The 15,649-nt window shown below is 38.3% G+C and overlaps 1 protein-coding gene across 1 annotated transcript in view; it reads left to right on the forward strand.

Annotated features, from left to right (window-relative positions):
• fstl5 (follistatin-like 5) overlaps positions 1 to 15,649 on the forward strand; it is a 179,908-nt gene that overhangs the window by 34,603 nt on the left and 129,656 nt on the right. Inside the window, exon 3 of the mRNA XM_088343264.1 lies at positions 3,797 to 3,827. Coding sequence (XP_088199390.1) covers positions 3,797 to 3,827 — 31 coding nt within the window. The remainder of the gene's footprint in view (positions 1 to 3,796; positions 3,828 to 15,649) is intronic.

Below are 15,649 nucleotides of genomic sequence, written 5' to 3' on the forward strand. Positions count from 1 at the left end.
TGAGTTAATCATTGAAACAGAAGAACAAATCGTCTTATTATTTTTGGAAAAGATTTTCATCATGTTGGTGTGAATCATATTTATGAAGAAAGCGTGTCATTGCTGACGTCTGAAAAAAAATATCAATATTTTTGTCATGCTCTACATGTGAAAACTAGTACTAGTGATTAACCTGACATGCATGTTTTTTATTTGGAAACTGGAGTGCCTGGAGGAACTCTATTGGGAGAACATGCAAATTCCGCGGTAGATGGAATCAAACCCTGAACCTCCGCACTGTGGGGCTGCATGCTAACCACCCAGCCGCCTTGCCACCCACCCAGTTGGGATTAATTGCACTGCAATTTGAGTTGGGTCGCAATTGTGGTGAATCGTTTGTTAGAATCGGTAGTTAGAGGGAATGATTGCATTTGAGTGCGGACATTTTTTAAAGGGGGAGTGATTTTTTTCATTGCTGATTGTTGACCTGTTGCATAATGCATCTTCTTCTTCATAACACCTTTTAAGCTAGCCGGCTTGGATTTTTCTGTGCAGGAACGAGAACAAGTTGTAGCAGTTATCAAATATTTATACCCACTACTTTCACAGTCTCGCATCACGCCGGTGGCGATGCTGCATACGGGCTTTGGCAGCAGCAGAAAATGCACCACTCCCAATTTTTTGTGTCACTTTGGAGTGACTTTTCACTGCTGTGTGTGGAATAAACAGTGCCCAGTGATAAAGATGGCTTCCTGCTGAGATGTTAGCCTGATTTTCACGCTCCCTCTTCATTCCTAAGCTGTGGCTGAACCAAAAGACTTTGAATAAGGAAAGGCAGATGATGTTTTTATATTTCATTGTAAAGGGACACTGTGTAATATTTGACCACTAGATGTCAGTGTATATTTTAGTGCAACCAAAACGAGTGTTTCAAAGCACAACGAATAATTCAAACTGCGGGTACTCAAAGTGCCCAAACTACACCATTTTCACATTTTATTTATTTATTGTTTGCTCAGTCTTTCATAAGTTTTGTGTTTATTTTTGGGTATTCTTCGCAGTCAAATGGCAGAAAATCATGCCTGCTCCCATTAGGTAAAATGAATACAAACTTCTTCACCTATGATTATTTCAAGGGACTGTGTGTAGTTTGCTCATGTTCACATTAGTCTGAATACTTATTTTTTTATTGATTGTTTTATTTGTTAATTGAACATATCAGGAGTATTTTTCTTATTTTACTCATGTAAAGTTTGCATTTAGCCCAAGAACAATATTTAAAAGGGAGTGACTCCTAGTTTTCAACTTTCATTTTGTAAAAAAACAAAAACAACAACATTGATTTGAATTCTAGACAAAAACTCCTGAACTATACCAATCTTAATCTCCATAAAAAAAAATCATATGTCTACTTTTTTCATAGTGGTATCCTTACCTCAGATTGCTGCCATGTTTGTCTGCCAACATGCTGCTACATTGTGCTCTGTGGCACTGGTTTTCGTTCGCAATACAGTGCTATTTGGTGGTCAAATATTATATACCGGGGCTTTAAAGAAATTCACGTTTATATGTTAGTTTATATATATTATATATTATAATATATTATATATTATATTTATATATTTTTGCTTATTATTTAAATCAATATTGTTTTTTGTTTTTTTTTAGCACAGAAAGGGGCTATGCAATACACAATCTCCCTTTAACCGAGTCATCATATATTAATTTATGTTTTTCGTTTTAAGACACTCTAAAATTATATACATTCTAAACAGTATTTAAATAAATTGCCTTCATTGACATTGATATCAATGTTGTGAAACATTATATGCAATGAGATTTGACATGGCATTCCAGGTTAAACATGTAATGAAGACGTTAAAAGGAAAAATAAGGCTAGGTTCACACTGCAGGAAAATTGTCAAGTCAAGTCAAGTCATGTTTATTTGTACCGCCCTTTATTACAAAGAGTCTCAAAGGGCTGCACAGATCAAAGACTATTGCAAACTACAGACTATTATGACACCATCCCCTTATATTGTCAACATAAAATATACCAGTAGGTTGTGCATATGCTATAGAAATAGAAGTGTGTTTTAAGCTTAGATTTAAACATTTCCACTGAGGTTGCAGATCGAATCTCAGTGGGAAGAGCATTCCACAGCACCGAGGCCCGAAAGGAGAACGCTCTCGAACCTGCGGATCTCCTCTTGGCTCTTGGGATCACTAGTAGACCAGCATTTTCAGAGCGAAGGCTCTGGACCGGAACATAGGGGGAAAATTAAATCTGAACGATATGAGGGGGAAAGTCCATGCATGATTTTGTATAATACCAGCAGAACCTTAAAATCACATTTTAAGCTAACGGGGAGCCAATGCAGGTTAGCTAAAATTGGGGTAATGTGGTCAAACTTTGTCTTAGTTGAAAGCCTCGCTGCAGCATTTTGTAATAGCTGAAGGCTCTTGATTTTGGACTTCGGGAGACCGGAGAGTAGTGCATTACAGTAATTGAGAATTTCCCGCATCCGACTGAGACAGCACAGGGCGATTTTTGGAGGGATTTTTTTCACAAACGCGACCTCTATCAGATCTGTTAAAGTCAGTCTTTTCACACCAGACCCAGGCCACTTTCATCTGTAGTCTGATACATATCTGATCTTTTGTAATGTGACTGCTGTGTGAACACTCGAGATGCATTCATGCGACCTGTACCGCGAATCTGCTCCCATACTCTGGACAGACATTGCTGCCATTGCCCCACAAAATGGCATGGTCGAAATCATTTTTCCTTATACTCTTCTTAAAAGAATTGAAGTTGTACATCTGCTTCCTCCAGGGGCACAATAACTTAAAAATTGCTAGATACGCTTTGCCGTTAACATCCATGAATACTTCCGCAAACACATTGCCTGTGACGTCACGTCCTCTTCTACGCATGCAGGACACTTATAGTGTTCACACAGGAGATCACATACAGAGTTTGGAAAGTTAAGGATCTCTTAAAAACATTGGATTTTGCAAACAGGTGGTGGGCAGGGTGATCAAATTCCTTTGTAATGTTAATGACTCTGCCACGTTATTGCAAGTCAGTAATATCCCCCAGACTGGGCAGAGAAGGCAATGTTTTGGGGCTGTGTTGAGAACTCTGTAAGGCTTAAAATTTCATATTGTTGACTTTCAAACAGAAATACCTTCATTCTGTTGTTTCATAAAAAATAAGTAGTAAAATGGTGTGCTTTGGACACTCGAGTCTCCATGGTTTGTATCCTTCCTTGTGCTTTTCAACACTCATTTTTGATTGCACTGCACCTTACAGTGTACATCCAGTGGTGAAAAAATGCACACTGTCCCTTTAAGGGAAATGTAAATTCTCTCTTTACATATTAGTGGTTTAAAATTTTGAAGAACATGGTGAGTTAGGAAAAAATTATTATCTCAAACTGCTTTTATTATTGATAAGTGTTTGATTTTATTTTTTGTTTAAATCGTAGTATACCCGTACTATAACTAATTCTCAAACATTGACAATTACACTGTTTGATAACTTAATTTGGTGATTGTTTATCCAGACAGCAGTGCGCATCTCTTTGCACTCATTTTGATGATGTATGCATTGTCTTTTTCAGAATTATCTTCTGCTAGAATCGTTTTTTCAGACAGCCCTTGTTGTTGTAGAAAAAACATAGTGCAAATGTATTGAAGTATGAAGTGATGATTACAACAGTCCTTTTACCAGGCCCTGCCAACTGCATTTTTTAATCTTTAAAATCATTTTGCGTGCTTTTTTTTTAACTTATTATTTGTTCTTGTCTTGTAGGATGGAATAGCAGAGAGCTCAAAGATGAAAGGTAAGTTTTATTTTTCTGTCACTAACAATACATGACACACATTTGTTGGGAGTCACGTGGTCATAGTAAATATTTAAAAAAAATACAATTTAGACTTTAAGTCACGCGACAGATGTTGAATCGTGCACCAGTGGAGAAAGGCACATAAATTGTATAGCAGATACAGTTAATGTATAAATTATGTATTCCATACACACATATGGGGTGGATCATAGGCCAATACTCCTCAAGGTCTTGGAACAAGCTCAACCTTTTTACAGGACTTCAACGCGGTTGCTGTCGGTTAGCTAAACGTCAAGTTCTTAAACAGCGGACTTTTTCAATCCCCAGGCAGCAACTCCCACTCAGAAAATGCATTTATACTGCTGTTCTTCAGAGGGTTTGAAAAGTACATATACTTGATACTTATAGTAAGTAGATATTGTACCATTTTTTGTTCTTGGAGGAGGAATAGAAGAAAAGCTAGGACTCAGTTCCTCTACCTTATACATGTTTAATGTAAAAACCATTGAAAAGTACACAATACACAAAAAGTCAAATACAATGCTACTGTTTTGTGTGAAAACTACTTAGTTAATTTAGCCTCAGGCTAGTAGCCTTGGTGATAACGTGCTGGGCCACCAATCAAATAATCCCATATCCATTTGCCTGTCCTTGGCACTGTTGTCAAAGCATTCTTTAACCACCCAAAAAAATATATCAGCATATATAAGTGGCCTTTTAATTATCTGGGAGAGTCTCACAGGAAATGATAGAACTTCATTTATCCGCAGCTTCTAAAATCCTTATACAGTAGCTGTAATGCCAAGTATCTAGTACCAAACCAACATAAAGGGAGCACTCTGTATAAATAAAATGCAGTGAAACTAGTTCACTTTTAAAGTACTGGCAAAGAAAGTTAGAGCTAATAACAAGTAAAAGATTCTGTAAAAATGGCTGGAATGGTGGAAAAAAATAACAATCGATTTTAAATAAAGGTACGCCCCCTCCTGAATGCATCTCTATATTTGTTAATTTGATATCAGGAGCATATTCGAAAACATCATTGGGTACGTTAACATGCTGGCAATAAATGGATTGGAAACGGACTATTGCCAATATTCCGATTGCGTAGTCATCTAAATGCACACTTAAATATGATTATGGTCTGACTGTGAGTAGTTTGATAATAATGGTTGCGTTAGTCATTTAAATTTAATTACTCGGGTTGCGTAAGCATTTCAGTAATCCGCTTGCTGTTGAGCACACATAATTTCCATCATCTGGGCTATTCTTACGCCCCAAAGCACTGTGGGACTTGTAGTGCAGAAACGAATGATACACCCAAACTTCCGCATACTCTCTAAAAAGGCCCATGTATTCGTTGATGTCTGCAGGTAACGTCTATTTTATTTTCTTTCCCCACTCAAAAAATGCTACCATCTATAGTTAGTCAATGCCACAATTGTATACATCCATATGTTGTTTTTTGCAAGCCATGTACAACCAAACCTCGTAAACAGCGATGGAACTGATTTTTTGGAGCGCGGAGGAAAACAGCATGGTGCTTTGTTGAATTTTGTGAGTGACATGAATCAAATCATTTTTTCTTTCATGTTTAATGGGGCAACGTCTGTTTGTGTAATTAAGTTGCTTTCACGCCGCCCTTGTTATCAAAATACATGCAAATGCCTTGTATACAGGTTTATTTTTTTCTCTTTAGGCATAAAAACATTTTTTTAGATTGCACCAAAAACTGACTTGTGATACCAGTAAAACTATTCTCTGCATAATGTAATCTGCATGTCAATGAGTGGAGCTACAAGAGTAAAGAGGTTTGATAATAGTATTGGACTAACTATGTTTGCATAGGTGATTAGATTGGTCATTTGCTAAAATGTTAAGAAAAGCAACATTTGTTTCCATGAGCAACCTAAAAAGTAATTTCAAAAGAGTTTGAAAATGTCCCCAAACGAGCATTAAAATGTCCTTTCAGACTAGACGCCACCAAGGTCTCGGCGATAATTGCAGACGCTGCATTAGCATAACACGCCTAAAGGGAAGGTCGCACTCCGGCTTGTTTTCGGCAACCCCTTTGCAGCCGCTACGAATGGAGGAAGGCAGTCATAAATAATTCAAGCTTTACCTCACGCACAACACGCCGCTTTCCGATGATTACACAAGTGAGGTCAATTGAGCCTTAATGCCTTCGTTTTATGGGCTGCGTCCACCTCTCAGTCGAGATTTTACAGCCAAAAGAAGCAAAACAATTCACACTGACAAAAAAAATAAAAACAAAGATATTAAGCCTAGTTTTGGATGGCTAAACGCTTCACTGAGAGAAAACAATTTCCTATTTCAATCAAATACAAACAGGCCTTGAAAGGAAATACCTTGATCTAGTATTGGACCGACTGTTACCATAACACTCATAACACTGATTGATGGCAGAGGTGGCATTTGTGCCCTCTAATTTCTACTGCACAGCAAAAGCATAGTGCTCATTTGATTCCCAGAATGGGTTTGATCACTCTTTCAGACCTCCACTGTCTACATAGGTGATATACAAATATTCAATTGATTGACACTAAGAGAGAGTAAGTTGCTTTTTTGAAAAAGCACGTCTATAAAACAGGAATAACCAAATAATTATCTTTAGTTGTTTTTCAAAAAATTAGGTTAAGCACATTTTATCTTACACTGTACAGTATGCTATGGAAAATAATACTATATAGTACAATAAAAAAATCCGAATAAGAAGCAAGAGTATTATTTTTTATTTTGTCTATTGTTAAAGCTCCAGTGTGTAATATTTGACCACTAAATGGCACTATGTTGTCTGGTGCGAGCGAGGGACAGTGCCACAAAGCACAGCATGGCAGCTGGATGCTGGACAAACATGTCTACGTAATGATACAAATTTCTCTACTTACTTTTTTGACTAAAAAATAAGAAAAATACTCCTGATTAGTTGATTCCACACATGCTCAATTAATAAATTGAGAAAATCAATTACAAATTAAGTATGCAAAATAATGTGTACAATATTTAGGTATGTTACCCTTGCCCACAACTTGATGGCTCTTCTCCACACATTTCTCTCGTGCTAATGTTTGTCAATCAGCTTACAGTTGCCAGAAAACGTTCATAAAAACACAGCCTATATTCAACCTGAGCTTTGCTTACCATCATTTTAAAATTTAATGACAATAACTACTGTGCGACGATGAAAATATACACACGACCCAACAAATATGGCCGCCACTACTCGGGTTGGCGATTTCAATAATCCCGTCACCTTTGCAAGTTTGTGTAGAAGGCACAAATCTGTCGTGTTACGTAGATTCGATCAAATACAGATGACGGAAATCACAACATACTGTGGGGAAAAAAGCCAGATTGGATAATTTTCTTGTAGATGACGCCTCTCTTTAAATACGACAACATTCGCACACTCGGAAAAGATGTAATCAACACCTTTTGAGTGGTGCACTCAAACGCTGCCGCTATATTTAAGTAGTAATTTGAAATGGAAAAGCAAGTCAATTTCGTGTGACAAAGCCTAGGCGGCGTAATTGGAGATTGTGCCGGGCAAATCGGGAAAATATTTGCTGCCACCATGGCAGCACGGAGGCCAATCAATGTGACTAATATGTTGAAAGACGCGGAGTAATACGTGGCTTTGTAGGGCAATTCCTAACATGAAATATTCTTTACCAGTTTGGTGACTCTTTCACGTGCTCTTCATTCTTCAGTCAATTTATCTGTCGTGATTGTTTCATTCTTAATCAGGCGCTGCATTTTCTGACATTTCAAGACATTACATTTTTTATTGTTACTATTTTTATTCATCTTAAATAATTGAAAGTCATGTTTTATTGTTTTTTTCCTTCTTTTAGTATAGTATATCATTTTTCTATGTTTGCATGGTATATTGTATTTAATATTCTGTATTTTTTGACTCACTTTTTCCCATCACTTACTGTATACGTTATTTTATATACCATTTTATACTTGTTTTTGTAAAAGTAAATATTGTTTGGTACTGTAATTTTTGCCGTTTATTAACAAAAAAACAAAACTAACTCCTTTGAGACCTTTTTTTCTATTGCTCACAGTGTAAGAATTCCCATTTTACTATATGACTTGGACTTATTTTTGGTGTCTTCGATATTTTTTTCATTTTTTTCTTGTCACATCAATTCCTTGTAAATGTGTTTTTGTAATATCCCTGGCATGCTGCCGCTTCATTTTTTACAGCTTATAAACACCAAAGCATATTCGTATGTGATTTGTATTGCAAACGTTTGCTAGATAAGCTCTTCAAACATTTTTTTTAATGGCAACGACAATTAGAAATAGAGGAAAATGTTGAATATATGCCTTCCATAATACAAAAATAATTAGTATGGAATACTTTTTATCCTTACGTAAAAGAACAGGTATGACTTAAAGGTGCTGAAATCAAATCAACCTCTGTCAAGTTGCTTGTATGGCGCGTGCACCTATGTGTCTCTCCTAGACTCGCTCAAATAAACATATTTTTTTATTTCTTTGGTGGTTTGGGTTAGTATTTGGACTGTATGTGAAAAAGTCCTTCTCTTACTTTCACCACTTTCATCTTTGAATAAAAGAAAACCTCAAACACAGCAAGGTTGAAATTATCAACACAGGCCTAGAGCAGTTTAGTGTGAAAATAACATCTGAAACGATATACCGGTGGTAAAAATATAAAACTCAATTATATAACAATGTGGCAATACTTTTCACATATAAGGTTGCACCAGAGTATAAGTTCGTACCCCGGCCAAACTAATACGCTGAAAAATCTGATATTTGGGGCCGAGGTTTGCGCCATATCAAAATCCTTGTTGAGTGCATCACTTTTCGTCCGCAGACGCTGAGCACAGTAATACGCAACATACTACTTGTATTGATAATATTCACTATATTTTGACAAAATTCACTGATTTTAAAAACAAGAAAATAGAAACATTGTGAAGCTGAATGAGAAAGAACACTGAATAAATTCAACCATCCATCCATTATCTGCACCGCTTATCCTCTTTAGGGTCGGGGGGGTGCTGGAGCTCATCCCAACTATCTTCAGGCGGTGGGCAGGGGACACCCTGAACTGGTTGCCAGCCAGTCGCAGGTCACACAGAGTCTCACTCACTAATTCACATCTTGGGACAATTTGGACTGGCCAATTAACCTGACATGCATGTTTTTGGAACGTGGGAGGAAACCGGAGTGCCCGAAAGAAAACCCACGCAAGCACGCGGAGAACATGCAAAATCTGCACAGGAAGGCTGGTTGCTGGATTTAAACCCATGACCTCAGAACTGTGCCACGGACGTGCTAACCACTCTGCTACTGTGCTGCTAAAAACATTTATTTCAGTAATAGTCAAAAATACAAAACCCTTTATACCAATGTTAATTTTTATAAATATTCAGACAAATTAATAATTCTTTTAGATAGCCTAATCCATGCCTAGTAGTCGTCTGGAATCCTGCTGCTATGTTCTGCTCATTTGGCACTGGTTTTCATTCGCATTAGACAATAGAGTGCCATATAGTGGTCAAATAATACACAATGTACCTGGGAGGAAACCGGAGTGCCCGGAGGAAGTCAACACATGCACGGGGAGAACATGCAAACTCTGCACAGGAAGGCTAGTTGCTGGATTTAAACCCATGACCTCAGAACTGTACCGTGGACGCGCTAACCACTCAGCTACTGTGCTGCTAAAAAAATAAAAAATAAAAACATTTATTTTAATTATAGTCAAAAATATATGAACCTTTATACCAATGTTAATTTTTATAAATATTCAGAAAAATCAATATTTCTTTTACATAGCCTAATCCATATCTAGTAGTCGCCGCCATGTTTGTCAGGAATCTTGCTGCTACGCTGTGCTCATTTGGCACTGGTTTTCATTCGCATTAGACAATAGAGTACCATAATGGGAAAATAATACACAATGTACCTGGGAAGAAACCGGATTGCTCGGAGGAAACCCACACAAGCACGGGGAGAACATGCAAACTCTATACAGGAAGGCTAAATGCTGGATTTAAACCCATGACCTCAAAACTGTGCGGCGGATGCGCTAACCACTTATCTGCTGCCCGTAAATATAACCATTTGCATGGATTTTGAATTGTACCGGTATATTTCCATTAAGACAGGTGAGGAACTTTCTTATCTTGCTACCCTGACTGCACGTCACTGCCGTACACAAATTACTATTGATTAAAAAGCTTAGGGTTTTAGAGCGGGAACATGAACTAAAACCACTTACAAACCCAGCAACGCTTCGGCTCTAGAGGAAAAGCACATTTCCGTATTTCCTCACACCAAACCCCAATGGAGAGTCAATGATTTCCCCTTCTCCCCTTCCGGGTCCGAAAATAAATAAATAAAACTGCGACTCGGTGAGGTGGAAGTCATCAATGTTTCAAAACGGCGGGTTAGCGGCGTTCCTCCGAAGGGATAAAGAAAGCTCTTAGGCCTCAAATAGCTTCTCATAAAATCTTCACGACTTGTTTATACCAGCAGCAGCTTGAGGGTTGTCACTAGTGCAGCAATTAGTAGAGGGTGGGACTGCACGAATCAAGATTGTAATGTATGCGTTTTCTTACTTTTCTCCCCTTTTTTCGGTCTTTTTTCTTTGCAAAGTGGCGGCGTGCTGGTTTCGTGACAACGGGGGAAGGGAAATGAAGTCTGCGGCCGATGGCGTCTATAATGAAAACCGTGCATGCATTAGCGCGTCTTTGCATGACAACAGGTGCGCTAAAAATATGCCTGCTGTGCACCCCAGCTGAGATCAGTGAAAGTGTCACCGTCATATTATTGTCTGTGTTCTTCCGCATTTTGTTGAGACGCCGATGAAAATGGGCTTCCCATCGTCGAATGAATAACAAGTCGGATCTGTTTGTCAAGCATTTCCTCACAATATTTGCATAAATAATTCAATTTATCCCGGATTCCGAAGACCGACAACAAATAGAACGCTAATCGTTGAAAGAATAAATATACCAGGTTTTACAATTGCATTTTCATTTTTTGACTACAGTATTTTGTTTTTATTGCAGAAACTTATAGACCAAAAACAACAAATAAACTCAATTTACAGAGGGTGCTGCTGGAGTTATTATATTGTTTTTACACAAAATATTAAGATAAAAAAAATATTAACGAATGAGAAAATGTAAAACAAAGGAAATTATTACATACGTGTAAACATATACATTTTCCCCATATTTTATATGTTTTGCGATCATTTGAAGTTGTGTCTGCTGTACCACATGTTTTGTTTAAAACATGTTTTGTTTTAAAAAATAAATCGTATATATACACAGTGAAGAAAATAAGTATTTGAACAATTTTGCTATTTCTCCCACTTATAAATCATGGGGGGTCTGAAATTTTCATTGTAGATGCATGTCCACTAAAGAGATGAACTCAAAAGAAAAATATAGAAATCACAATGCATGATTTCTTTGTGTGATCCAGCTGCGAATAGGTACTTGAACACCTGTGTAACTCTTATAATTCTGACCCTGAAAGATCTGTTATACTGCCCATTAGAAGTCCACCTGCACTCCATGTATCATACTGAATCAGGTGAACCTGTTTGAGGTCATTAGCTGCATAGAAACATCTGTCTACCCCATACAATCAGTAAGACTTTAACTTGTAACATGGCAAAGACCAAAGAGCTGTCCAAAGACACCAGAGACAAAATTATACATGTCCACAAGGCTGGAAAGGGCTACGGAGCTATTGCCAAGCAGCTTGGTGATAAAAGGTCCACCGTTGGTAAAATCATTAGTAAATGGAAGAAGCTAAACATGACGGTCAATCTCAATCGGAGTGGAGCCCCATGCAAGATATCACCTCGTGGGGTCTCAATGATTCTAAGAAAGGTGAGGAATCAGCCCAGAACTACACGACAGGAGTTGGTCAATGAGCTGAAAAGAGCTGGGACCACAGTTTCCAAATTTACTTTAGGTAAAACACTAAGACGTCATGATTTGAAATCATGCATGGCACGACAGGTTATCCTGCTTAAACCAGCACATGTCAAGGCCCATCTTAAGTTTGCATATGACCATTTGGATGATACAAGAAAAACAAACTTTTTCGTCATAATTCCACTAAGCATGTTTGTAGGAAGAAGAATGAAGAGTACATTCGAAGAACACCATCCCTACTCTGAAGCATGGGGTGGTAGCATCATGCTTTGGGGGTGTTTTTCTGCAATTGGGACAGGATGAGTGCACTGCATTGAAGAGAGGATGACTGGGTCATGTATTGTGAGAATTTGGGGAGCAACATCTTTCCCTCAGTCAGAGCATTAAAGATGGGTCGGGGCTGGGTTAACAAGACAACGACCCAAAGCACACAGCCAGGAAAACCCAGGAGTGGCTCCGTAAGAAGCATATCAATGTTCTAGCATGTCTCCAGACCTGAACCTAATCGAAAATCTTTGGAGATAGCTCAAACTCCGTGTTTCTCAGCAACAGCCCAGAAACCTGACTGATCTAGAGAAGATCTGTGTGGAGGAGTGGGACAAAATCCCTCCTGCAGTATGTGCAAACCTGGTGAAAGACTACAGGAAACGTTTTACCTCTGTAATAGCAAACTAAGGCTACTGTACCAAATATTAACAATAATTTTGTCAGGTGTTAAAATACTTATCTGCAGCTTCTCTCCCATTTCCGCTCAAATCCAGATTATCTCGGTAACTTGTATCAGACAACAGCGTCATTGAAGCTTTTCAATATGTTAGCAGTACACCAGCAAATATTATCCTATAAGCAACAGTCAAGTCAGGTTTATTTGTATAGCCCTTAATCACAAAAAGTCTCAAAGTACGGAAAGAACGAAAAAAGATGCTAGATGAATTGCTTGTTTTGTTTATTGGGTGAATAAAATGAACTTGTTTACTCAAATTATCTTTTTATCATGAATCATGAATAAGAGGAGCAATTGGCAGAGGTTGACACGAATATGATAAAGACTTAAGAAAAAAAAATATGTGGGTTGAAAAATCAAAAAAACAAAGGTGCATTCATTGTTCTTTAAGTTTCTGTTCAAGAGCGGTGACATTCTCTTTCCAAAATCTGTGAACACCTCGTTTCTAGTTTCATTTTGAGGAGAACATTTTAATATTAAATCGCAATTTTTTTTTTATTAATTATATCATCTAATTTGTTGAAAGTCACCGCCATGGGTCAAACCAGGAAGTTGGTCGACAATCATTTTCTGGGGTAGGCAAATTGCAAGGAGGTTGCTCTGCTCCAATATCGCAAGCCGGCAATGTCCTCCGGATTGGGCAAGGAGAAACCGATGATTTTCAGGGCTTCTGTAAGGTTTTTACATCCATAGTCTTGACTTCCAAACGGAACTAGAGCGCGATGCCTTTTAATTACGGTCACTCTGTTGCATTGGGTCTCATCAAATATTCTTGGGGCACTTAAGAAAACAGTGCGTTATGGGGAAACAAACATCTCCTGCCTGATGTTGTCCGACGAGCAGACGGTCGCACAGGCGTCTTTGTGACAAATGAGAGCGCCCTTCAACGACCCCGCCGGTGGCACGGGAACCTTGCCCCTGTCGCCTCGCACAAATTCCACAAATAATCATTACGCCAGAGAGCCGGCGGGAATTAATAAAGTGGCAAATTGACTGTCTCCATTCAGGTCACAGCACGCTTGCCTGTGTGTGTTTTTGTGTGCGTGTTAGTGAGTGTGCGAGTGGGTGGAGGCAGGATGTCAGGATTTCCAAATCAGTTTGTTTACACTGATGGCACATCCTGGAATCAAGACTTGGTATTTGAGGAGGTGCAGCTATCCATTTATCTTATTTGAGATAAATGCAAAACTGTTTTTATTTATAAACGCATGTTTCTCTGGTACCAGACACAATCTGTTTGAGCAGATCCATAAAATGGTTTAAGACAGTGGTCGGCAACCACCAGACCATGTAGCGGGCTGTGGGTTATTTGGTATCAGGGTGCACAGAAAAAAAAAAAAAATACCATAGTTTTCAGTTACCCCTAATTTATTCGCGTACTCATATATTTTTTTCAGCCAAAAAGAAAATAAAAGTTTGGGTTTTAGACTGGTATATCACTGTAATTGAGCAATTATTGATCAGTCGACAAATACCGCTGACTTCTTTTGCTCAGCATTGGAGGCAGCGGGAATCGAACCCGTATCACGGCGGTGAGAGCGCCCAAAAATGTTGCCATTTAATACACATTTTGGATCCTTTTGTCACTCTTGATTTGTACTTGATGTTGGGGATTGATGTCATATAATTGGAAATTTTCTGAAAACTAATTGAGTCAGTTCAATTCAGAAGACCAGTTAATTGTGTTATAGAACTTTGTAATATCCATAGCGCTTTACCAGCATTCTACAGTTGAAGTGCAAAAAATATAAACAGCAAACAATATAATATAATAAAAATTGGCAGTAGAAAACATGAAGTGACTTCAATAAATTAAATGGGAAAAATGTGAAAAAAGGAAACCAAAGAAAAAATACCATAACCAAAGGAAGAAATAGAGATAAAAGTAGAAGACATAATGAACTTAATAATGTTTATATAAACACATTAACACTCAAAAGCACATGAAGTAAAAGTAAAATATTTATCGATATACAAATGAAAAGGTGAAATACAAAAAACAATGTTTACCTTTTTAATGCTCAACAAATGTATAGTCAACAATGTAGATCGACTGGTAAATCGAGAGCTTTGCCCTTTGGCAGACGCTGCACCGATCCGTCTGTCGATCTTACGTTCCATCCTAACCTCACTCGTGAACAAGACCCCAAGATACTTGAACTCCTCCACTTGGGGCAGGATCTCTTCCCCAACCCAGAAACAGCATGCCACCCTTTTTCTAGCTGATAACCATGGTCTCAGACTTGGAGGTGCTGATCTTCATCCCGACCACTTTACACTCATCTGCGAACTGCTCCAGTGAGAGCTAAAGATCACTGCTTAAGGAAGCCAGCAGCACCACATCATCTGGGAAAAGAAGAGATGCTATGATGAGGCTTCCATTCAAGACGCCTTTCCCGCCAAGCCTGCGCCTAGAAATTCTGTCCATAAAAGTTATGAACAGAAATGCGTACCAAACTCTGGCACAAGGCATACAGGGAGCACACAACCTGGTACCCCATAATCCCGAAGCACTCCCACAGTGCTCTCCAAGGAACAAGGTCAAATGCCTTCTCCAAGTACGCAAAACACATTGAACAAGCTAATCTACATCTGACCATGAGGCAAAATAAGTGGAACTGCTTTTTATCTATGATCAAGGCAACACTTCTGTATGATATTGGTCAACTGGAGTCACTCCCATTGATGTGCCTTTGTAGTGATGTTCAATAGAATTGCTTATGTGAAAGATACAAAACAGCAAGTCTTATTGATGAAGGTTGGAGCAGATACCCTATAGATGACAGCATAGAATCCGTTCAAAAGCAGCAGTTCTAGCTTTCCATTTATTTATCCATCTGTGATAAAAAAAAACTCGACTGATCTTTTGACATCTCCAATCGGTCCAATAATCACGTTGTTTTGTCTTTTCTGGTCTGTTTATGATGCATAGGGGCAATGATTTGTTGCACACAAATCATAATCATTTTGAAATAGTCACAACTCTTTGAAGTTTTGACCTGGACCTGGATTGGTCTTGGCCCTCAGGTCTTTTCTTGTTCTCAATCCAACCAACCTAGGCACAATTCTTTACTTGGGGCCTGGTTCCTTTAGGTTTTGATCGTAAATTAAAGTCTTTGACTGTTGTCATAGAC

Source organism: Urocampus carinirostris, chromosome 9 (genome assembly GCF_059441175.1).
Source record: "Urocampus carinirostris isolate Australia breed hairy pipefish chromosome 9, RoL_Ucar_1.0, whole genome shotgun sequence".
Classification (NCBI taxonomy): Eukaryota; Metazoa; Chordata; class Actinopteri; order Syngnathiformes; family Syngnathidae; genus Urocampus; species Urocampus carinirostris.